The 26,008-nt window shown below is 37.3% G+C and overlaps 1 protein-coding gene across 2 annotated transcripts in view; it reads right to left on the reverse strand.

The window, feature by feature from the left end:
* The window catches only part of Rit2 (Ras like without CAAX 2), a 325,821-nt gene that overhangs the window by 254,893 nt on the left and 44,920 nt on the right, over positions 1–26,008 (reverse strand). For both annotated transcript variants that reach the window (XM_028867099.2, XM_028867098.2), the window contains exon 2: positions 8,182–8,238. In XM_028867099.2, the coding sequence (XP_028722932.1) occupies positions 8,182–8,230 (49 nt within the window). In that variant the 5' untranslated portion in view covers positions 8,231–8,238. The remainder of the gene's footprint in view (positions 1–8,181; positions 8,239–26,008) is intronic.

A 26,008-nucleotide genomic window follows, 5' to 3' on the forward strand; every position in this document is an offset into this window, starting at 1 on the left:
TATATGGAATATCAGAATATTTTCTCTTTATTCACCTGGAAACAAACCTGTTATTTTAGCACCTAAAATAACAATATTAAATTAAAAACTTTAATCAAAATCATTCATAGTTCTTAAGAAAGAGTCTCTTTGAAGAGTCTCTACTTTTGAAGGCAAGAGTCAAAAAAATCTCTGAAATTAAGGTCAACAAAAGAGATTTGTAACCAAGCCTACTAATTTCAAAGCATAAAACCTGGGCAAATGACCTACATGACTAATCTACTAATGCTTGAGAATTTCAATAGGTACAGAAATTCTAAATGTATTCCTAAAGACAGTGTTTTACACTTTCCATCTGAAAACATGAGCGTGAGTTTGAGGAGGTAAATATACAGCCGGCTAGAGCTGTTCCGATATGTCTAAATAGTGTCTTTGTCACTTTACTTTAATCAGCTAATTTGTAGGTCATACTATAAGGACATTTTTTTTTTCTCATCCGAACTTCATGTAATTGGCTCATTAAGAGCCAATAGAACACTAACCATGCCCTTAAAAAGAAATTACTGAAATAACAGACAAAATATAATTACAAGGCACTTGACTTTAGAACAAATGTTCCCTAATTATAATCATCAAATAAACAAAGAAAATGCTGAGGAGTGTTTCTGCTGTAGCCCCACAGTATCCCTCCAAAGCTCTTCTCTGTGAAATAAAAGAGTGGTATGTGTCTGTTTAGGTGTGTAGGCTGACCACAGTAATTATAATTAGTATTACATCAGTAATTTTAATTTAATTAATTATAGTTGTCATCAAAGATGGCTACCTAGGAATTTCAATGGCTGTGTGACCACATAATAATCTGAAAGAGTCCTTTTAATTCTCAGATTGATCTAAACCCTGTTCTTTGGGGCATGAAGAGGATTGTAAAATATTCTTCATTGGAGGACTACTGCAATCTGGAAGGATGTGTCACATATCCATAGCCTGGCATGATTAAGCTTTCAGTTCTATTAATTTCCTTGAACTGATTCAATATCTCCCAGGCATCTTTCATATTCCATATGAGATTGCTGTCATATGGTTGATATGCTCTTCACATCCAGGTTTCTAAAAGAGACTTCAAACAGCAAGTAGAAGCAGGAATTTCAATTATAATTTGTTCTCCATTCACAGTTTGGCTCTGGAAAATTTTATGGTAATCATAAGTACTTTACAGTATTCAAGCTGAAATGGTAGAAATATAAGGCAATAAAGTGATATTCAGGTTACCTTTTGTCTACAATGGATGGATACTTTAGAGTTCCCCAAAGAGCATAAGGCACAGGTGTCTTCTCCCTGACAGCTTTTGTTTTCAGCATTATTTTCCAGTTCAACTGAATTCTGATGAGAAAGGCAAGCATCCATTTCATCTCAAGCAGTGTGTGAAGCAGTTACATCCATATTTTCTCTCATAATTACCAAGACAAATAACAGCATCACCTCCTTCTTATAGATGAGAAAGATCAGAGATATATACCAACTTGACTGAAGTTGATGAGCCAGTAAACACTTTTGCCATTCACTCACCCAATTTCTTGGCCTATCTTCTGTGAACCAGAAACTGATCTGGACTTTATGAGTCTTTAGTTATAAATTCAGACATTGTGCTACATTTAGAAAAGTGCTAAGTGAGACTGTAGCACATATTATAAGAAACAAATAACAATAAGTCAGACTCACAAAGGCAAATACTATATATGTTCTCTCACTTGTAGAACCTAGATAAATATTTATAAATGAATATATACTGTATACTTGTGCATGTGCACACATCTATGAAAAAACAGATGATCAATGTTATCAGTAGTTATGGTGATGGCTAGTATAATTTGATTGAAAAGAAGCATTTAAACCCTGAAGCAAATATTTGAAGAAGTAATGAGGTCAGCTCTAAACACTGAAGTGTTTTCCCAGAAAAGGTGATCAAACGCAAGCATGCCAAGATGAGCAAGCATCTGGCACACTCCAGGAACAATGAGCCCAGTGAGGATAAAATCAAATGAAGGAGGTTCAACAACAAAGCATTAAATCAGCAGGCAACGCATTCTGTCCTTGAAGACCTTTTCATTGTTTATTTTTCAGTTTGTGGATTGAAACAGAGGCCTTAATAATGCTAGGCAGATTGCTTGCCATTGGGCTGTAGCCAAGCCCTTATCAAATCTTGGACTTGTTATTTCATCATCATGGACTTCACAGGATTTGGTCAATATGTGAGCTTTTACCACAAGTATAAAGGAAAATTAAGGGGAACTTGTGACCAGAAACATAAGCCATCAGAAGTCTAAATAGGAAAGCTAAGTTGGAAGGTAGATAAACAAGCGCAGAAATTCAGAGAGAAATATAAGATGAAAAGATAATAACTAGGCTGAGTCAGAGACACTAATAAAAATGTTTCAGAGAAAAAAAAGAGAGCCTGGCATCTTGAATACCAAGTTAAAATGGTATATGAAATCCAAGAGGTGTCAACCACATCTACTTCTAATAACAGTTTATACAGAGAGATGGAGAGGAAGTGGACATTGTGTAACCACTAGACTCAAAGCCATCTTCTCTAAAGGATTTGCATCCATGCTTGGATCTAAAAATAGAACTGAAGCTTATTTGGTAAAAAATAAAGAAGTTACTCAGAGTTTTAGGAACACATATGAGTGAGAGGTGGCAGAAAAAGGTTACTAGGTGCGCTTAAACTAAAAGAAAGCCAGATATACTGGAGCTTGGCAAACAAGTGAGGAGTTCCATGAAGACAGAATTATATCTCCAATCTACTGGGCTCCATATGAATGTCCTTTTCCCTCTACCTCTGCTCAAATATGGACAGGTCATTATTTACATAATCCTTCAAGTTCACCTTGATTTCCATCAACAATTATTTCCTAGCCTTCCGTTGTAACTATATTCTACTCTCTCCAGCCCTCAAAAACATCTCTTCAGTAGAGCTTTCTAAACCACAGTTCTGTTTTCCTCTTTAAAATAATTAGATACATTAATCTGTCCTAATGTGTAAGTGATTCTACATGGCTTGAGGCCCTATCCCCCCGACTCTGAGCATTTACATTTTAACAGGAATTTTCTAGTAACACAAAGAAGTGAATCTATTAGTGTACATTTTAGATGCTAAGTAGGACATTTTAGTGTAATACAAGCCATACTATTTCTCTACATCCACTTAGGAAGTTTTTACTCTGCCAGAGATACTGAGACATATAAACAGTGTAGCAAATTTGCTCCATGCTGGTTAATTGCACTATTTTTTCATGGTTGTGCTTTGCACATTAATATTTACTGTGCTCTTCAGATGCCCTGATCCTACCGTCAAAGTACTTTGCCACTTAAATGAGCTCCTTATTTAGAGAAGCATGCAAGTAATTTAGAAAGAATATTCTATGTGTGGTATTTTATTATGTTTCTATAGAGCTTGTAACAGTCCTTGCCAGTTGCTCAGAAAGAATATGAATCTTTTGGGTAAGCATATTACGCAGTATTCATGGTATGTAAGTGAAATTAAGGTCTAAAATGCTAAAAGAAGGAAAGTGTTTTAAATCTATTCAACTATGAGAATGTGTCTTCCTTGAAACTAAGATATAAATACAGCTAGAAAGTTAATTTCATGAGTTTCTGTTCTGTGAAAATCAAATAAATACCACAATAGTTGGGATAACTCTGTCACAACTGATTCTGGTTTATTCAAGTTGTTTTCCTTCCACAAGAAAAGCAGCTGAAAAAAAAAAGGAATTGCATAGGTCCTTAAGGCCAACTTAACTAAATTGTGACCTGCATTAATATAATGAGCTCAAGTCATCATAATGCAATGAGCAAGAAATGGACAATAGGGTTCCAGATAAAAAGACACAATCAGCTCTTAGAGACAGGGAGGAAAAAGCAAAGTAAGGAAGCTTAATAAAAAACAGTTCTTGCCTATTTCTCTACAGAGCTGACTCTTGTAGCTTGTGTAATGCCTGGGAAATAATTTATGAATATATTGATATTGAATAAAGAGGAAAATCAAGAGGATGAAAAGAGTCAGAAAAAAAGCAGGAAAACAATGACATTTGCATAACATTTCAAATTTTTCAATGAAATTTTCTTCATGCCAATAACTAGCCATGAAAAGTTGTCTACCTCAATCAATATATTTGTATAAGGATATCAACTCTGCTTTAACCCTACAAAAAAGGTGGCATGAAATAACTTGACATTACATAATCAGCATTTTTTTCTATTCTACTTTTCTGTCCAATCAGTGCCAAAGCCATTGCTCCGACATTAGTTAGTAGGAGTTCCTATCCCGTGTTCAGAAAGGAGGCTTTGCTGATTCATGAATGGATAGTAAACAAAAGCCAATTCATTCTTTAAATTGTTGAATTTTGCCTTTTAATAAAGTATATTTCCACCCTGAAGGCCTGTGATATACTCCCCAATACCTCATAATTTTCTATTTAATTAGTCTATCATATAGTCTAACTTGTTCTTTATCTTCCCCACCTTCCCAGCAGCACTAAAAAGGCATGCACTCTGTTTGAGCTCGGCATATAACATGTTTAATATCATACCTTGTTGTGATGGCAGGCGAGTGGGAGATAATCGCTGATTAATGCACGATTTACTCAGAATCAAAATACTCTGTATGTGCAGGAAGCACAAGTCCTTCAGTGTTCCCACTATCACCTAATATTTTATCCAGGGAAAGCTAGTTAAGATTTTTCATTTTTCAGCTTCGTTAATTAGTCAAGTCGGGTGCTTGAGTTCCTAGTGTTTTATGTCTGTCTTCAAGTAAATAACAGTAATCATGAACAGAAACAATTCAAAACAGATGAAGGTACCAATAAACAGTGATGTGGACTAAAATGCCTCATCTACAAATAAAAGCTTGATATGTATATTTATATTCTGGCTTTAAGAGAATTTGTCTTTTATTTCAGTAAAAGAGAAAAAAACTACAACTTGTTTTGAAATCCTATTATAACTGTGTGTACTAAGACTTTTAAACTTCAAGTTACAATTAAGGAACATATCTTAACAAACAATTCTAGACTATTTTCTCATAATCTTCTAGGAATTCCAAATTTCCTTGAAAAGCCTTCTTGAACAAGGACGTCTGAACTGTAGAGTGGATGCCTGGAGACTAATGCACGGCACATGAACCTAGCTCACAGCAAGCAGAGCTTGGAGGAGTGGAGACTGTACTTCTCCATCCTTTCTGAATCCTTCCAGTGCAGCATCGTGCTGCTTGCCTAGACCACTGACTGACTTCAAAGAGAAAAAAGTTCCTCTAATGTCTCCTAACTTCTCTTCCTGAATTGAAAATACCTGAAGATATAAGCTATGCTATTTAGATTTTTATTTATGGGGGTCAAAAAGATTGTATTATAGAATAGAAATGTAAACTTTGCTCAATGGCTGACATGCAATGGTCATATCTAAAGATTTGAATTACGTGGCATGTCCATTTACTAACACAAAAGTTCAGAAAACAGGGTCTTAATATGGATATTACTTCTTAATAGCTCTAAAATAATTATTCCATGAAGAAAATCAAGCTATGTTTATAATTATGTCTCATCTTTAGAGATGTTCCCTTTAACTTCAACCTAGCCATTTCTGCTCTATTATTACTAATGTGTTTCTTGCGTGAAGTCTTTTCCCACTAGAAAATTGAACCAACTTTAAATGTTCATACCATAGCTATCTTCTATAAATCTGAGAAATGGAAATCACTGGTTACTAACTTTGAATGTGTGACCAGTAGATATGGAGCAGAATCCTTCCTTTGAGAACATTGGCAATAACCAGTATTCCTAACCTTTGTATTATAGAGAATCCAAAAATTTCAATTTGATATTCATTTGAAAAAAAGATTATACTAAGTAGAAGGTGAGGGCAAAAAAAGAACAACATACAAATTCTTCTCTTATTTCAGAAAAATATACCCAGAAATCTCAGTTAATATGATGGCATAAACACAGAAAATATTTATTTCTTTTTTCAGTTATGAGATAGTATCCATGATGGGTGTTCTTCTTCTCTAATTCATAAGATATTCAAGCTATGCTAACATGAATTTCCCCTGGAGATGTCATTAAGCCATCAGCCAAAGTATATCTAAGCGGCTAGAACAGACACAAAGTAAATTATATGAGCCTCTCACCCTCTACCATCAGGATAACAATGGAAAATTGTTAACCAATATCCCATTACAGAAGCCAAGAAATGAGATGGTGGGAGAGTCAAATTGAAAGCAATGAACTGCTGTTTCCATTTTCAACCTCCTTCAACACTATCTTGTTTATTTCCAGATAAAAGTATATTTTTAGCTGTTAGCACTGAATGTCCAGGTAACCTAATCACAAAAAATGGATGTTCTCACAGTCTATCTGCAAAAGTCATCACCATACATGTCACATCTATTCCTTGTAAAGGAGACACTGACAATGTATTTACATCTATTACCTTATCCCAGAAATTCTATTTTACATGAAGGGCTTATATGCGAGGCCAGTTTATGCAACATCAATACATGCAGGACACAAAGATGACATATAATGAATAACAAAGTGCACTTGTGATATCACATATTCTCTATTATATTACTGAGTTTTCCAGTGATATGCAAGACTCAGAGTTTTTAGCCAGAGATTTTTCCTTGTCTGTTATTGAAAGTGACAAAAAGCTAACAGCATCCCCAAATTAAGATGTTTAAAATACCTGCTGAGAGAATAATCAATCACTGAAGCTGATCAGTTCTAAAACTGCACAAAGTGATTAGTTCTGAAACAAAATTCAATTCCTTAGAGAATCCATCTGTATGTCAATTTGCTATACTTAAATCTTAGTAATTCAGTTAACCTAAGAGGAGATCGTAAGAAACTAATAGACTTTCTTAAAAGTAATATATCGGGGTCTAGAAAGATGGCTCTGCAGTTAAGAGCACTGTTGGCCTTGCAGGGGATCAGGGTTCACTTTCTAAGACGCACGTAGTTGTTCACAACAACCCATGATTCCAGTTCCAGGGTTTCTAATGCCTTCTTTTGACCTCTGTTGGCACCAGCCATACATAGAGTACACATACATATATGCAGGCAAAGCACCCATACACAAAATAAAATAAATAAATCTAGTTCATTTTGATTATTTCAGCAACACAATTCATCCACATATTCTGTAGAATTTTCAGGAAGGAGTACAAGAGTATTATTGAAAAGATAATTTTGTGTTAATTAAGACCTTAAGTCAAAATTTCCTGATGAAAATTAAAAACTAGGAGATCTCACTTCTGCACAAAAACTGTTCCTCCTGAGAGAGGAAGTAAGGGAAGCGACTGGGAACAGAGAACTCTGAGTGATGGGAATAGAGAGCTCTCAATGATGGAGAGCAAAGGGCTTTCACCCTGCCACCAAACCATATGTAAGAAACCCTGCAGTTCTGTTCCTCACTTGCGGGAAAGTAAGGTTCAGTGCGATCTTAAGCTTGATGCATTTGTGGTGGACTCTGCTTGAGAATTTCCAACTCTCTCTAAAGCAGTTTTCTGAATGAGTAAAGCAGTTTTAAAGGCATCGTTCTTGCTTCAAACAAGGGAGAAAGCGCCCTCCTCGCAGCAGGGTCTCTCTACTGTTATGCTGAGAATAAAACTACAGTAGAGGGAGTAAGCATGTTAGATCTGGGGCACAAATCATACTTTGACTCACTGTGTTTCCTTTTCCTCATCTACAAGCAAGGATGCTGCGTGAAAGGATGCCTAGATTTAAATGCTTCTCCAAATGCATCCTTGAGAAAAGTAACTAAGTCTACAATAGGATACCAGAGACTGAAAATGTGATCAAGTGTATGTGTAATCACATCAGCTATAATACTCAGAACAAAGGTTTTTAATTCATTTTTTCTAATGGAAAATATCCATTAGTGAGTCGAGAAATCAGCATAATGGATTTCAACCATCATTTACCAGAATAACTTGAACAAAGTATAAAATATGAAAGTGCATTATGAGAAGAAAGGACAAATACTCTCTCATGACTCAGAAATTCATACACATATTCTTGTGTATATATGCTGGATGATAGAACAAATTATACTTTTATTCACTAGCATTATTAACAGTGCTTTAAAAAAACCACTTATTTACAGTGCATCTATTTGAGCTAGATGAGAAAAGCAACTTTTACTTACCAATTGTGGGGTCATGATAATCTGGGAACTGGTGGCTTATAAACTGCATTGTCACTGCTGAAGAAGAAAAACACAGTCAGCCCTTACCTATGAATTATGCATCAACATAGCTCTGCATTTTGCTCTTTTCTCATAAGTAGCTCTCTTGTGTGAGTGACCACATTAATTATATGGCATTTGCTAACACGTGACAATGATTGTAATAACACATAGTTATGAAAAACAGAAAGGTCTATGCCATATATTTGTAGCAAATATGTTCAAAGCTTAACTGTATTTCGATCTCTGTTATAAAAAGAACATAACCTAGTGACAGAGCCTCTCAGCTCTGGTTAGTTGGTGGTTGTCAAGAAGTTTCTGGAATCTTTTTGGCCCTGAGTTTTATCATGCTGGCTGAATCTACGTCTCTGTCACCAGCTGAGCGGTCAGAATCTGGTGTCAAACTGGACAACTAATGATAACTTGGGTAGTCTGTCATCTCAACTTGAAAGATTCAGGGCATCTAAACCGAAATGAAATCACCACACTCTTGTCTCAGCAGAAATGAAGGAACACACTACTATTTGCTGAAGTGACTAACTGTCTCAACATATATCTTAGGACAAATTCATTTAGATTATTTAGGCTGCAGTGTTGAAGCTATCTTTAGATCCTTCCCCTCTTTCATCCTCCATACAAATAATCTAAATATCCAGTTTCCCTGAAACACCTTTCCAGTATGTCTATGTTCCCTTTGTTACAGCCCTAGTTCCGAGTCTCATCCCTCTTTAAACTGCGTTCTTTCCAGGAATTCTCTCTTCACTTCACAGAGGAGTGGGATCTTTTCATCAACTGGGTCTCCGACTTGCTTGAGCACCACAGTGGTAAGAGAGAGAAGAGAGAATCCATGGATACCTACTTGCCTGAAAAGATCTTGGAGGAAAGGTCACAAACATTACACAATCCTCCTCATGCATTCTGTGTCATAACTTAGTTATTTGCCAACCTTGTCTGTAATGTAGCCGCAGTAAATGTCAAGAGGAAAAGGAAAAATGTCTTGTAAAAAGATAACAGGCTCAAACATACCGGGTAGGGGACAACAGCCAAAGAAAATGTGAAATTTTCAAGTTTAAGAAAATGAAATGTCACCCTCTTCCTCCATCAAAAAGCAACAGCCCTTTAACTAACCCCATCTTGGTCTTCATATCGTCTGATATCCTGTGAGTTTCCACAAGGGATCCTCAGAGCTTTGTAAACACAGATGTCTTTTACAAGTTGCTGGTCACCTCAAGAAACCGTAACAAGACATTGCATTTGTTTACATTTCTGCAGATGATAACAAACTATACACTGATGCTTTTAGAAACAATTATTTACATGGTGTATATGTGCGTTGCTGAGTGAAATGTTCTTGTTTCGGTAAATTGAACAGCCCTCAAGAAAATTAAGAAAAACCAGCAACAGAGGACAAGTCCTGCTTCATGGTGTGATCATTCATCCCTGTGACAACTTGTTTTGATTGATTTATGGACAGAATGTAAATGTGTGGAGAGGAAATTTGATGAGAAAAGTTGAGTGATGGACTGTAAACTTAATACAAAAAGTTAGAAATGAAAGAAAGAACTTTTTTAAGGCATTATCTTTTGATTTCTAAGGTTATTACAAGTACTATTTAATACCTGCATAGGGAGCAAGAATATTCCACCTCTGTAGACACAAGAATTTATGAAAAGCTAAGATATATACAGCATGAGAAAATACTCATAGATTTCATATAAAAACACGTTTGCTTTATTGGTGGTTACTTAACACATTTTGTGTAACTGCAATGATTCCTAAAACTTTATAAAATATTCAGTAAACACACACAATGAATAATGACCCCCAAATGGCTTAAACTTCCAGTCAATGATAGTAATAAGAGATTTAAAACAATAAAAATAAACCTATTTTATTTGATCTCTCCTTCCTATGCATGTCTTAATTTAAATTTTCATTTTATTTATTCAGGAATTTCCATAATTTACTATTCCATTTTCTACTTAACTTTAAATCAACTGTTCTTCTTTTGCATAAATTTACGTTTCTGAGAAATCTGACAATATCATATATCATCCTCCTTAGAATGTTAGCAGTTTATGGCCAGAGGCAGACTGTCAGTTATAAAAAAAGGAAAATCATAAAAAGAAAAGAGTCATTTTCTACAGAGTAAAACACAAAACAACTGAAAGGCCGCTCAAAAGCAGACCATTCATCACTAATTCGCCTAGCCACACCCTCCCTTCAAAAGGAATCTGATTACTTATGGAAAGCACTAGACTGAAGCTCTCTGGATAATGATATAATCTAATAGCGGAGGCAGAGGACAGTCAGTCCCCACCATCCCCTTGGGAACTAAAGACCTGAGATGGGAAATAAGAACCTAAGAGACTGGTCACCAGGGATTTCATATTTCTCTCATTTAGGAAGTATATTAGGACTTAGAAAAATTATTTAAACTTACCATTTCTATTTTATTGTGAGCAAAAACAAATGGCTGGAGAGCGTCAAATTAAAGAAGGCTGTAGATTAACAACCTGGCATGCTTCCTTCGCACTCCTTTGGCTTGTCATTGCCGACACCAGTACCACCAACACCGTCATTGCCCTCATGATCTCCTCGCCTACATGAGATACAATTCTGTCACCTGTTACTTCAGTCTCCATCACGTTATTCTTTTCTAGTGCTACTGGATTTCTAGGAGTTCTTCCTCCCTCCAATCATGCTCCCACTCAAGGAGAGAACTTAGCCTATTCTCTATGCCAGGACTGCTCTTCTTTCAGACATCTGTGGGGATGAGTCTGGTACGTTTTCATATTATTACTCACATATGGACTCCTTGGTAGGTGTTCCATCATCTCTAAATTTAAATCAAAACTCATTCCTTCCCACTGGAACTCCTTGTGTCCCTTTGTTGACATTAATTAAATCACTGAGTTTTAACCATAAACATTTATTACATAATAGATGATACTTAAGTACTTGGGACATATTAATGAGTGGTATAGGCTAAAAGAATGTGGATAGATGGACAGAGAAACCCTGATAAATGCATACGCCCTTGTATACATATTAATGTTTGCATGATGGTAATGCAATGGAAAAATAAAATTATCATTGGATAATTATCAGAATATCTAATTATGGTAAAAAAAAATTCTATGGCAAGAATTTAATAGATTTACAGTTTCAAACACCACTGGAATATGTAATATTTCCACTATTAGAGATTATATTCATGTAGTTCCTAAGAAAGAAAATTGTGAGCATTTAATTGCTGTTTTTTTACTCTTTGGAACAATATTCTATGTCCTGGCACCAACTTCTGTCTTAGTTAGAATTTCTACTGCTATGATAAAACACTATGAACAAAAACAACTTGGGAGGAGGGAGTTGTTTCATCTTATGGTTCTACAACAGATTACCTCACTGAGGAAAGTCAGGCCAGGAACTCAAACAAGACAGGAACCTGGAGGAGGAAACTGATGCAGAGGCTATAAATGGGTACTGCTTACTGGCTTACTCCACATGGCTTGTTCAGCCTGCTTCTAGCTCCCAGTGGTGGCAGGGCCCACAGTGAGCTAAGCCTCCCATATGAATCAATCAAGAAAATGCACCAAAGGCTTGCCCATAGTCCAATCTGATGGGGTCACTTTCTCAATTGCAGTCCTTCTTTCCAAATGATTCTGGATCGTGTCAAGTAGGTATAAAACTAGGCAGCATAACAAGTATATTAAAAAATGAAGGTACATTTTTTGAAATGTCATTGCTTAAAATTAACTTGGTATTATAGTCTTTAAAATAATTTGTTTATGATGAAACATTTGCATATCAGTTTAAAAGCATGAAAGTTGGACATTTAACCTTACATGTTTCAAGAAGAAACAAGTTATCAGGTCTAAGATCTCTGTATACTCCAGGTTGAGGATCTATTGTGGAATCAAATAGATTTGGATCATAGGTCTCCAAAGTCACCTTTTTTTATTTTTTCTAATGTACTCCAAATTCTCTTCTCTTTACTGAAAATGTGTGTTAATCATCAGTGTGTCAAAGATGTATTCTAAATACATGAGTATACATTGATGGCTACTTTTTGAATAACAAAAAATCTAAAATCCTGTCTTATATCAAGGTCAACCTCAATTAAAATGGTGTCACCTAGTTTTATGTCAGTGGTTAATTTAAATGCATTGTGTTATAACAACATCAAAAGCATATGCTCTTTCCTAAAGGTGGTACACCTGAAAGATGGATCATACCGAGGTGCCCAGAAGCCATCTGCTGAGGACCTTCAGTGGGAGTGAGAAAGTCACTCACCTGAAATGTAGTAAGATCCCTTCTAAAGTCAATGTAATGTTAGAGGTAAAATGTAGTCAGAGAATTAGCTAAAGACTTCTTAATCCTCACCGTAGTTTTAGCACTGAAACATCAACTGTTTGGTAAGCTACAAAGAATGCTGAATTTAAAATTGAGTGATGTTTATCCTAAATGTGCACTAGTGTCTCCTTTTCTTTTCTTTAGTTGATGTACTTTTAACATGTGCCTTGCTCTCTTTTCTATGGGACACCATTTGCTCTAAACTTATAAAATTAGCATTCAGGCCGGGCGGTGGTGGCGCACGCCTTTAATCCCAGCACTCGGGAGGCAGAGGCAGGCGGATCTCTGTGAGTTCGAGGCCAGCCTGGTCTCCAAAGCGAGTTCCAGGAAAGGCGCAAAGCTACACAGAGAAACCCTGTCTCGAAAAACCAAAAATAAATAAATAAATAAATAAATAAATAAATAAATAAATAAATAAATAAATAAAATTAGCATTCAGAAAGACGTATTCTGCACGGGTGTTATGGTGGCTTCTAAATTCAAAACACACCTCATCAAATTTAAATCCAAAAACATGAAATGCAGTAACAAAGGCAAATGTAAAAGTTATATTTTCTGACCCATTTATTATAGCCTAAGAACAAAATCATCAAAGGTCAAAGAAGGACAGAGTATCTAATAACGCAATTTACTTGTTCATAAGACATTTACTAAGATGAAGGTGTTTCTCCATCCTCCCATATGTATGTGGATAGGGTAGAGAGTAGGTAAGGAGGGAGGGGCTTAGATCTGAAGGATGATGTACAGATTGGATGATGCACCATTTGGTTGAGGGATGGTGCTCAACTGGAGTTGGAGAAGAGAATTGACTCTTCAGTTCCCCTTTTTCTGAATATTTCCCTTGCATAGAATTCCTTCTGTTACTTTGATATTTTCCCATAAACTACTGATAATAAAAAGAAATTGTGCTTCCCAGCCTTGAAAATGTCTATTTATCTTCACTGACTGATATTAGCAAATGATTGATGAGACACAGAAACACAGTGGATATTGGAACTCAATATTACCAGTCATTGCTTATTTGCTCTATGCTGACAATCTTGTATTTTTTGTGTGTGTGAAACAAAAAAAAGAAAAATAGACATTTTTCAACAATCTTTTCTGAAGTCTTTTGTCATTTATGAAAGGCCCCATCCCTTAAGTAATAAATTACTATTGACAATAGAAAGTCTGTACTGACATCTGTATATACGTGCCCTTCCCTCTAGCTGCAGTCTTAAAGAATAATTAATGGAGACAATTATTGGAACTCCTTTTACATGAATGTGTGATGGAACTGCAGACAGTTCAGAAGTTCTCAGAGTTTAAGATGTGTGCAATTTATCATAGGAGCTACAAAAGACAGCCTCATATATACTATACGAGAATGCAATTTCTTATTATTTGCCATAATACAGATGCATTCTGTCTTAAGATGCAATCTTTTAATAAAATCATTTCAGCATTTTAGAGAATTGTTAGTGAGGAACAGATGCTATCATACACTCAAAGTTGAAGGCTTCTTTTTTGTAAGTTTAGAAGAGTATTAACCAAGTGTAACACCCGTGATGTAAGGGTTTCTATCGTAGTTCACAATATCTAAGCATTCTTCTTGACTCGAGTATTCTCCATCTTACATCCAATAATTCTGTAATAACGGTAAATTGGCAATAGGCTAGTCAGCTGCTTTGTGAGTTTTGTGTCTCAGAGTGTTATAGATGTCCTAGACATCTTTCCTTATTACATTGTTCTTCCTACCTGAAATTACCCATCTGATGCCATTAATGCTTCAAGTTCCAGACTCACTTTCTAAAACTGTTTTTCTTCTTCCAGCTCACAAAGTCTTTTAATAAGCAGCAGGAGCACCACAGAGAGAAACTGACAGCAAGCTGTGCAGCATTCTGGATTCTTACCCACATCATACATGTTTATATCAATAATGGCATTAGGGATATAATGATGCTCTACGTTCTACAGGGATTTTTTTTTAATTTCTACATTATTTTCAAGTATGTATTTATCTTCATTGAATTTTTGAGGTGACAAAATCTAAAAACAATGGTTAGCATGTCGGATGTCATACATAAGATTAGGATGATTAGGGTAATTCTGACACACTAGAATGACAGGACAAAACTGAAAGGAAGAGATGGATTGGTGTAGAAATCTGATATTGTAGTTAATATAATAATGTTACAATATAGAAGTGTAGAATGAGTTGAATGTTGGGTAGTATCCATTCAAATAGGAAAACAGATGTGAATGTTGGATTCAGATGAACACAATTGTATGACACAACTAAATTACCCATTTGGAATAGATTGTGACAGTATTATCAGTTTTCAAGGTATGACTTATTGGTTCTCTATACCAGATTTTTTAAGAGATGAATGACTGCTGGCTGGCTACAACAGACCTTGAGTAGCCTTTTATCCAACCCCTCCTTCCATACTACAGCCCTGAGATGAGCAGTTGACAGGAGGGATTCCTCTGCTGGCCTCCAGTACTCATTGGCTTGGACACTGTCTCCCTGGAGACTCAAGCAGGGAACTAGAAAAAAACAGGTTCTTGTTCATTCTAAATGTAGAGAATTGAATCCTGGCTATTATATCTAAGGCTGTTGTTCTTAAAGCATAGGCACACTACTTCAGTAGTCAGAGAGAGTCATTCAGAGGGAAACTGCGCCCTCCTTTCTTTAACTTTGTACTTTTATAAAACTGTGTCTTTCCAGATAACCCTAACAACATACTGCTTCTAAAACTAGATTAGAGATTTTTAAATACGCAAAATTTTGTCATTCTTTTCATTTAATTACACATGTTAAGAGTTATTTCCTGTGGAAATATTTTACTACACTATATTTCTTTTTTATAAAATTTCAATTTTAATTTATGCCCATTGTACTTACACATGTCCCTTTTGCTTTAACTAATATTGTATTACATTGGTTGATTGGTTTCATTGTTTACAAGATTCAAGGTACTTGATTGTTTTAAAATGTCAAGCCAGGCTTAGTGAGTGGTATAAGCCTATAACTGGAACTGAAAACAGGAGATCAAGATCATTATCTGATACATAACATGTTCAAGATCAGCCTAAACTACATGAGACATGTAACCAAAATTAATAACAATAACAAATGGAACAATACACATAAGAAATGTGAAATCGGGGCAATGGGCTATACAGGTATGGCTCTGGTACTTAAATTACAATGAAGCCCATGGTAAATCGAGTGGACTAAGTTATTAAACACTCCCAGAATTGTTTGTTTACCTTATTGCAAGGTTGTTTACAAGGCCCGTTATCTTCAAAATATAAATAAAGAACTTCCAGCAAAGGGGAGGGTAGGATATTTGCCTAAGACATTATAAGAAAAAAAACAACATGTCTGCACATCAACATCAAGCATTTAACCTGTTCTTAGAACACTGGACTGATCACTGTGCCTTTGCGGGTACTTATGCAGCAATAGTTTCTTCGTTAATACTGTCATTGTTCAGGTCTTGTTTACGCAGCCAGTTCTAGGAGAGACTTCACAGCAGACCTCTAGGCATTCTGATTCTTACAACCTTTCTGCACTGTGATTCTTACAACCTTTCTGACCCTCTTCTGAGCCACAGGAGCTGTGCTGCAGGTGCAGCCACTGAGCATCTGTTGCTCTCTGCATTGTGTTCAGCTGAGGTTGTCGTTTGCTATAAATAGAAGCTTCTTGGATGAAGAATTGTGGGGGGGGATCTCACAGGGTCCCACCCCTAGACAAAGAAACACAGGTAACTAATAAATGCTGAGAGAATTAACCTCTACCAGGGATGAGCTCCTTAACTGATCCAATACAAAATGGTCACCCTTGGAACCATATACATACAAACAACAAAACAGACTCAGCAGCTTGTATTTATGTTCCTTGTTAGGGCTTCTACTGCTGTGATAAAACACCATGACCAAAAGCAACTTGGGGTGCGAAGACTGTATTTCAACTTCCAGTCCACACATCACAGTTCATCAATGAGGGAAGTCAGAATAGGAACATAAACAGGGCAGGAACCTGGAGGCAGGAGCTGATGCAGACACTGTAGAGGAGTGCTGCCTACTGGCTTGCTCTTCATAGCTTTGCTAAGACCACTTTCTTATACCAACCAGGACCAGCTGCTCAGGGGTGACTCCACCAGTAGTGGGCAGATCCTCACACATGGATCAATAACCAAGATAATTCACCAAAGTCTTGACCACAGGCCACTCTGGTGCGGCCATTTTCTCAGTTGAGGTTCCCTCTTCCACATTGACTCTAGCTTGTGTCATGTTGACATTAAACTACCCAGCACATATATGTAACAATAATAATCAAAGTAAAAGAGGCTATCGGTTTGAGAGTTGGAGGGGTTTGGAAGGGCTTAAGAGGGGGAATGGGAAGGGCCGGAGGGAAAGAAAGTGGGGAAATGACTTAATCAGACTTCAATTAAAATGTTTTATCAATTAGATTTTTAAAAATAAAAATACAATTATGGAAAAATAGTTTTCTTACATATAAACTAGGTATATATTGATTGGGAAATTAAATAGTTGCTAAGGGGGAAGTAAACTTAAAGATTTGCGCATCATAGTTACTAAATGAAAAACATTTCTTGTTATTTTTAGTGACTTACTGTGTTGTGTGACAGCCAGAGGCAGAGATTCAATAGTTTCATACTGCCAAAATGCAGCTCTTTGCACATAGCACCTACCTCATGAAATTTGCTGATTACATTATTTAATAGATTTTTTTTAATGTGGCAAGAAAAAAAGACATGTGTTACCAAATATTGACAAACATCCAAATGGTATTTTTTATATATTTAAAACACTATAAAGGATAGGTTCTTGTTCCATGCTACCATAGAATTGAGCTCCACATGAGAAAATCTGGATCTGGCATCCACTAGCCATTAATATGTCTACTGCAGAATCTGCATGCTTGATTTAATCAAATTTGCTTGTACTCCATTAGTCTAAGTTTACTTTGACTCTGTTCCATCATTTTCTATCATCCTCTTTATGACATTCCATTATCTTAGTGTGCTCAAGACAGAATATCAAGCAGGATTTGGACACCTCAGGACTCTGTTTGCAATTCCACATAAAGAGAAGAAACGTGTGGAGCCATCTCTTTGCTGAACGTTCTCTGTACTTGGTCCCCTGTTCAAAATCCCAATGAGCTTTTGTAAATATATCTGTGGGTGCAGGCTCTGACATGTCTTCTGGAGATGTGTGGGGACCTGAAGAAAAGCAGAATGACCTGACCACTGCACTCAATTGGGGCTTCAAGACTACCCGGATGAGGCCAAAGTGTCCTTACAGACAGCTTCTAAAGATGGCTAAGTTTCAGAAAAGACTAATTTATAATTCCTCAGAGATCAATTGGATGATTTCTGGTAACTCATTTCAAAAGAGAAACTAAATATCTGACGCATTTAGAATGGTGGTCCATATGAACTCAGGAAAATCAATTGAGGAGGACCCCATGTCAGGGTCCCTTGCATAATGACTGAAGAAGAGATAAAGCATGTGAAAAATAAGTATTTTGGTTTACATTTTACCAGTTCTTCAGACAAAAAAAAAATGTGTCTCTGTGTTCATCAAGTTACTTAAGGTGTTTACCAATGCACCATACAGCCCCCTTTCATAGATAATGATTAATCTCTTCTACTGACTATTTGTCCCTGTGCTTTTTCCAACCTTGGTCTCAACAATTCTCACTCACACAATCCCTCCTCTTTCTCGCCAACTGGACTCCTGGAGCTCCACCTGGGCCCTGGCCGTGGATCTTTGCATCTGCTTCCCTCAGGCATTGGATGGGGTTTCTAGCATGACAATTAGGGTGTTTGGCCATCCCATCACCAGAGTAGGTCAGTTCCGGCTGTCTCTCGACCCCATTGCCAGCAGTCTATTGTGGGGGCATCTTTGTGGATTTCTGTGGACCTCTCTAGCACTTTGCTTCTTCCTATTCCCATATGGTCTTCATTTACCATGGTCTCCTATTCCTTGTTCTCCCTCTCTGTTCTTGATCCAGCTGGAATCTCCCGCTCCCCTAAGCTCTCTTTCCCTCAAAACTTGCCCTTCATTACCCCCACTCACGTCCAGGTTGTTCATGTAGCCAAACTAATGGAAAAACATGAATTATGAACCAATAGCTGAGGAGCCCCCAACTGGGTCAGGCCCTCTGGATAAGTGAGACAGTTGATTAGCTTGAACTGTTTGAGAGGCAGCCAGGCAGTGGGACCGGGTCCTGTACTCAGTGCATGAGTTGGCTGTTTGGAACCTGGGGCTTATGCAGGGACACTTGGCTCAGCCTGGGAGGAAGGGACTGGACCTGCCTGGACTGAGTCTACCAGGTTGAGCTGAATCCCCAGGGGAGTCTTTGCCCTGGAGGAGATGAGAAAGGGTGGTGGGCTGGGAGGGAAGGCAAGTGGGGGGCGAGAGGGGGAGGAAAGGGGAATCCGTGGCTGATATGTAAAATTAAATTATAAAATAAAAAAATATTTTCTATTGAACAATTTTCATTTTTTTTTCTGGAGAATTTGAAGGATATTCCATGTACCCCTTTTTATAAAGCAGTAAATATACTTTACTGGAGAAGCAGCCCTAACTGATGTGCCTCTGTTCACTCATGGACACCCAGCTATCGGGTACCCATGCTCATGCTCCATGGTGCCTGCTGTCCTATCATCCTCTTCGTTAACAGACATTCATAGAGGGTGGTTCCAGATGAGACCTCCCAGCGAGGGCAGCAGGGCGTCCGAGAAACACTCCCACAGATTTTACAGCCCTCTGCACAGAAGTCCTAAAAGCTGTGTTGTTGCTTCATCTATCTGCCTGATGCTTTGATAATGGAAGTGTTTCCTAGAATTGTAGAAAAGAAGCTTCTGGTAATTTGAAATAAATTACTGTTATTGTAAATTGGTCATTCTAATTCTTAAATTATGCTTCACTTTTTTTTTTCTGGTATGGATTAGCCTCACATTTTATTATCCCTATGGGTCACTCAAACCTTGTTGCTGAAACTAAACATGAATCTAAGATATGCTGTATCTGAGAAATGCCACTGTGGTAATAGATGCTACTCACTACTGCTAATCATAGTCATTTTCTTCTACATTGAGTTGTCAATCATGCTGTGTACAGAATTCACCTCAGTTTCTGTTACTTGAATCAACTCATGGGTATCCCTCCAGATATATGGCAGTAATGTGGATCTACTGCATTATTATGCATAAGCTCTTGGGTAAATTTTGAGGGTACATTTCCTCTGCCTTTGGAACAATCCAGAGTTTATATTCATAGGAGAAGAACACCCTGGTAAATCAGTGATTGCTTCTCAGAAATTTATATAAATAATCTCAATTTAAAATACAAAGAGTCATAGTTCCCTTACAAAGAAGATAATGAAGGAAGGCTATAAATCAGACAAAAGTATAATGCCACAATTGTATGAATACAACATGATGAAACCCATCACTTTGTATGATGACTTTAACATCAAAAGAAGAAAAGAAAGCTATGTAATCAGCACAATTCTCTGCCCTCACTGTGAGGGCTCATCCAGAACCATGTTACTTGGGAGCCCTCTATGATTGTCTGGTAATGAAGAGGACAACAGGACACCAAGGCACCATGGAGCATGAGCATGGGTGCCTGACAGCTGGTGTCCAAGAGTGGACAGACGCAAATCATTTAGGGCAAATCTGTCGGTTTCTGCATAAAGTGTATCTACAGCTATGTAAGAAAAGGTACATGGAATATCCTTCAGACTCTCCAGAGATAAATGAAAATTGTTCAATAGAAAAGATTAATAATTATCCATGGAAGGGGGCTGTGTGGTACATTAATAAAACCCCAAATAACTTCATGAACTCAGAGACACATGATTTTGTCAAAGACCTGATAAAACATGAACTTTGCACAAAGACAGAATGAGCATGTCTTACAATAAATAAATAGCTTCATTAATTTCCAGAAATGATACTTAACAGGGCACTGATTATGAGGTCTTTGCACTTGCTGTTTGTCTCAGAGAGGAAGATTTAGATACAAAAGAACATAAATTGCACAGGCAGCTTATAGGTCATATGAGCAAGGAAGTGAGTACAGAGAAGTCAGTTGTGTGTCTGGGTTCATGGTCAGGCAGACACATTGCTGAGGGCTAACAGGACTTTATGGTTGTAGCGCTACCTTCTATACCAACAGCAGCTTCAGTACGAGAATTCCGTAAAGGTAAATTCTGTGGGAAGTTTATTTGCTGCTGCTGTTTATCTTAGTGACCTACCTGTGGACGTTTACTCACGGTCTATCCTTGACTTTAAAAGTGGGAATTAAATGAAGTCAGCTAAACAACATAACATGTCTCCACATAGTGGACAAGCAAAAGTTATCTAGCTGGTGTTATTACATAATCAACAAGGCTAAGCTTACTCAGAGCTTTTTCACAATAACATATGTGATGGTGTCCTTAGTCAGTGTTCTATTGCTGTGAAGAAACACCACAACCAAGGCAAGTTTTATAAAAGAAAGTATTTAAGGCCGGGCGGTGGTGGCGCACGCCTTTAATCCCAGCACTCGGGAGGCAGAGCCAGGTGGATCTCTGTGAGTTCGAGGCCAGCCTGGGCTACCGAGTAAGTTCCAGGAAAGGCGCAAAGCTACACAGAGAAACCCTGTCTCGAAAAAACCAAAAAAAAAAAAAAAGAAAAAGAAAAAAAAAAGAAAAGAAAGTATTTAATGGAGGGCTGGCTTACAGTTTCAGAGGCTTGGTCCCTTATGATCATGGTAGGAAGCATGGCAGCATGCAGGAGACACTGGAGCAGTAACTTCGAACTGACTCTCAGTGAGAGAGAAAGACAGAGACAGAGTGCCATGCTGGGCCTGGTATGAGCTCGCTTTTTGAAACCTCTAAGACCACCCCCAATGACACAGTTTCTCCATCAAGGTCACACCTCCTAGTCCTTCTCAAATGGTGCCACGCCTGTTGACTAAGAATTCAAATACATGAACCTAAGGGGGGCCATTCTTATTCAAACCACAACAGATGGTATAAGTGAGTTTCTCTACACCTTAACATTTTACAGATAAAGAGAATGTCCAAGGTATTAAAAATGACCTGAGTTATCTAAAAAGCTGAGTTACCCCTGTAAAATCCATAGATACCACAGCATACTGAATGTGAAAACCAACCAAGGTAATATTGTTCTCAAAATTGAGCAGACTTGTCATCAAAACTAATAAACATTTATCGCAAAAGATTATTGGGAATCTTTCCAGAAGGGTTTTCTCCTAGGGAAATACATACTCGCGGGGTACCATGGCTTAAAGGAAATCATGACACTCGTCATATTTTAGGCTGAGAAATGACCAATGAGGGACCAGGGAAGTGGTGGCACTTGTGGAACAAGCAGTGACACTTGACAGCCATCTTATTACACCTTGAAGATATTGGAGAAATAAATCATCAAGGCTATAAAGAATTTTGAAACCTCAAGACTGGGAACAAAAGGCAAACCCAGCAGAGACTCAGAGGGTGGATTGGATGCACTGAACACATCTAAATAGCCCACAACATCAGAGAGGGCCTTGTGGTGGATGAGTCCCTTGGGTTTTGCCATAGTGATGGAAATGGCAGTAGCCATTGAGTAGACATTATTGTTACAACCCTTGAATCACCATCAGCAAACAAAGAAACCCATGTCTTATTACTGCCCTAATTAGTAGCATTTAAAATGTCCCCAAAACATATTTTCCACACTCATGAAGTTTTTTTCTTTTTCATGGTCTGAATTCTGAAAAAGCAGTCCTTAAGTTTAGCTCCTATGATGGAGATTCCACAGGCAAACCTACCTTTTTAAAGGGGTTATATAACTTCAGCACCAGCAAAGACATTTTGTGGATAAACTACATGAGTTAGCTATTTATTAAGGAAGGAAAATAGCTAATAAAAAGATTTATTCGTATTTATTATAGGCACTCCCCAACATGTCTTCTCTTGTTTCCTAATATTTTATAATCAGCAGGCCAATTTGGGGCCCTCTTTGATATCGCAATCGCCTTTATTGTTAGAGTTAAATCACAAAGGCCTCTCGCCCTTGGCTCTCCTAATGTGGAACACTATACATAAAATGAGTTACTGCAAATAAGACAAGGGCCGTTGCCATAAACCTGTCAGCCTCATCTCTGGGATTTTCTTTCCAAATAGCACTACACACTTTCAAACAATTACTTTGCATTGGAAAGAGGCAAGCCCCTATTAGACTTAGGCATTTATGAATCTCGTGTTTCAACACGTTCACAATAATGTAAAGGAACTGGGAATACCAGGCACAGAGCTTTTGGAACTGTTTCAGGGTGAAGAGCTGCTGTGTGTGCATGCATTAAGCTGGAATTCAATATGTAGTTAGCACAAGAGAAGCACACTTAACACTGGTTGGAATTTTGGTTGTAATATCAAGCAGTTTCCTTCACTCGGCCAGGCATATCAAATGATCCTGGGGAAGCAGGTGCTGATATTTTATCTAATAATGGTGTCAACGGCCCAAGAATTGGCCCTTCTTTGCTTATATTCATCTAAATCAGGGTCTGATGTTAATGTGGGGAATTATCAAGACAACTCCACGTAGTTAAAAAGGAGGTTTATTTTGGGGTAACTTACAGCCAGTAAAGAGGTTGGTTACAGGATCTGAGAGAGGTGAGGTGCAGTCCAGCAGGGTTCTCTGGAGAACTCTGACTCGGTCTGCCATCCTCCATCCAGGATCACCAGGAACCAAGAGGGCCAGTAAGTCCGGATCTCCGGTCTTAAGGGCTCCTTTCCTGGCCACGCTGCAGGGTCAAGTCATAGACAGGCGTGGCAGTTACCAGAAGCCTCACTAGGGGTAGTACTTCCAGGTCAAAGCTGGAACAGCTACCCACTACATGATGTAGCAACTGTCTTGGCCCAAGAAACTACACGCAACTCAGAAGCCAACAGCAATAGAAGGATTTTGGCCTATTCTGCCCAAGTAACACAAAACACTATGTTAATCTCTCTTGATATGTAAAAGCAAGGAAGCATAAAATGAAGATATAGAACAAATCAGAACTCCACCTGGAATACTTATTTTTGTCATAACATCTGATATATTTTATCATTCTTTCATTTAAATCAGTAACTAAAATGAGAAAGATGCTCTCTGGTTTCCATGTGTGTGCTTCAGCACATGCACAGCACACCACATGTGCGCACATTCACGCACACACACACCCCCCACACACATACACCAATAACAGTATAATAATAATAATAATAATAATAATAATAATAATAATAATAAACATTGCTAATAATAGAGACAAGGAGCTGGAGAGACGGCTCAGTGGGCAAAGGTGCTTGCTGCCAAGCTCATTGAACCTAAGTTCAACACCCAGGTTGCCCATGGTGGAAAAGAGAGTTAACTCCACAGCTGTCCTCTGATCTCTGCATGTATACCATTGCAATCATGCAACCCACACACAAATAAATAAATAAACATGATACTGCGCTAAAATGAGAAAAAAAAATGAAATGACTAGTAGCTTAGGAGACAAGTAATTCCTTGCCATGCAACATGTTTAGAGTATCACAGCCTGATATTTTTTTTCACTAATAACAACATGAGATGTTTTCTTGTTTTGTTTTGTTTGGGCTATATTAAATAAAAATAATCACTAGAATATACACTGGTGCAAACATTACCTGGATATACAGAGAATGAATAATTGAATACCTGGCTGGCCCAAGAAAGAGTCCAGGTGTGATTTATTATTTCACAAATAAATAGCCTATATTAACTAATTATTCAAAGAACAGTCTGACTCTGGCTTCAGCTGGGAGCTTGCTAGAAATGAAATACTAAGATTACAATAAGGCAAGGTAAATCAGAAAAGAAATTTTAGCAGCACATTTAAGCAGTGATGAGTTTGAGATGTACTGCTGTGTCACATACAGATCTGGAATGGTATGTGAGTATGGAGAACACACAAAATTCTCAGAAAGTCATGCTGTCACTGGAAATCAGTGCATAGAAAATAACTGCATGATTTTTTTTCAGAATACTTCAGCCTAAACCAGTAAGATTCCTCTCTCATGTTCCTCAGAACTAGTGGACCAAAGGTTCCCCCCCCTCCCATTTGACATGAATGCTCATCTCTTCAGGCCATAAACTGTACACAAGTGTGCACATAAGTGACAGAGCCAAAAAAAGTGGAGGGAATGAAATGTTTATTCCAAAGAGGGTTATCATGACAATTTTCTTATGATAGTAAGAATAATTGCTAATGTTAATTAAATACTTACAATGTGACAAGTATTCTTGGCGAGGTTTTATATGCCTTAACTCATCTAACCATACATACCCTGTAACATGTGTTTGTCTTTTGTTTTACAATTGTCAGTGGAATGTTGCAGAAAATTTAAGACCATTGCCTGTGGTCACATAGCCTTCACAACCTAAGATTTGTCCAAAAAAATCACTGTTATTATTCCGTTGAGCATAATATTCAAATTTGTGAATTAAGCCCTCATTCAAACTTCATCCATGTTAGTAGTTAAGAAAAACCCCTACAGATAATAGATGTATCAGAAATTTGACTAATATAATATCACCGAGTTAGAATGAATACATGATTCTGGGCTAGGATTTCACAGGCTCAGAACTTACGTGAAGTTTTTCTGAAGCATGTTATTTTATCACACTTTGAACTTCTGGAAAGTTCATAAGATTGCATAACTTTGATGATTTATTCACTTAAATTACTTTAGTTCCAGGAAAAATATGTAATTTCTCAAACTATACTATGTATTCCTTCTGGAGTTGGGAACTTCTTAGACATTTTTATTTAGACATTTTTTAGTCCAGAATAGATGCCATGGATTCTTTTTAGCTTTTGTCTAATATGTGTATAGGTCAATTGATTAGCAGGCTGTGTGATGTACGACAATCCCCTCACTATCCTTTCAAAAGCTTTAGAGTAAATATGTGATCTTTCTTTAAGGCACCAAAGATGAAACCATTCAAGACATCTAGTTTTGTCCTTCCACTCTCCTCCTATTCAGTTTCCATCTGTCTTGATACTACTGGCATTCCACATTCTTTGAAGCTAAAATCTGTTTTGATGGGCTTTATTTTCTATAGTTATAATGTAAAAACAACCTGAACTTGTTTGAAGTAAACACTGTTATACAGTGTTGAATATCCATTAAGTTTTGTGCACAGCCCTAGATACTTCAAAAGAGTATGAGTTGATGATGTCTTATCCATGTGGGGTATTAAAAGGCAAAAGCAATTCTATAAGAAAATATGACTTCAGAATAACAAATAAAGTATTGATTAAATGAAAGAATTATGTCTCAATAATGATGCAGGTAACAGTGAGGAGAAAGGGAAGCAGGGAGAGTGCATTATGGGTTTCATTAAAG

This window comes from Peromyscus leucopus, chromosome 19 (assembly GCF_004664715.2).
Source record: "Peromyscus leucopus breed LL Stock chromosome 19, UCI_PerLeu_2.1, whole genome shotgun sequence".
Classification (NCBI taxonomy): Eukaryota; Metazoa; Chordata; class Mammalia; order Rodentia; family Cricetidae; genus Peromyscus; species Peromyscus leucopus.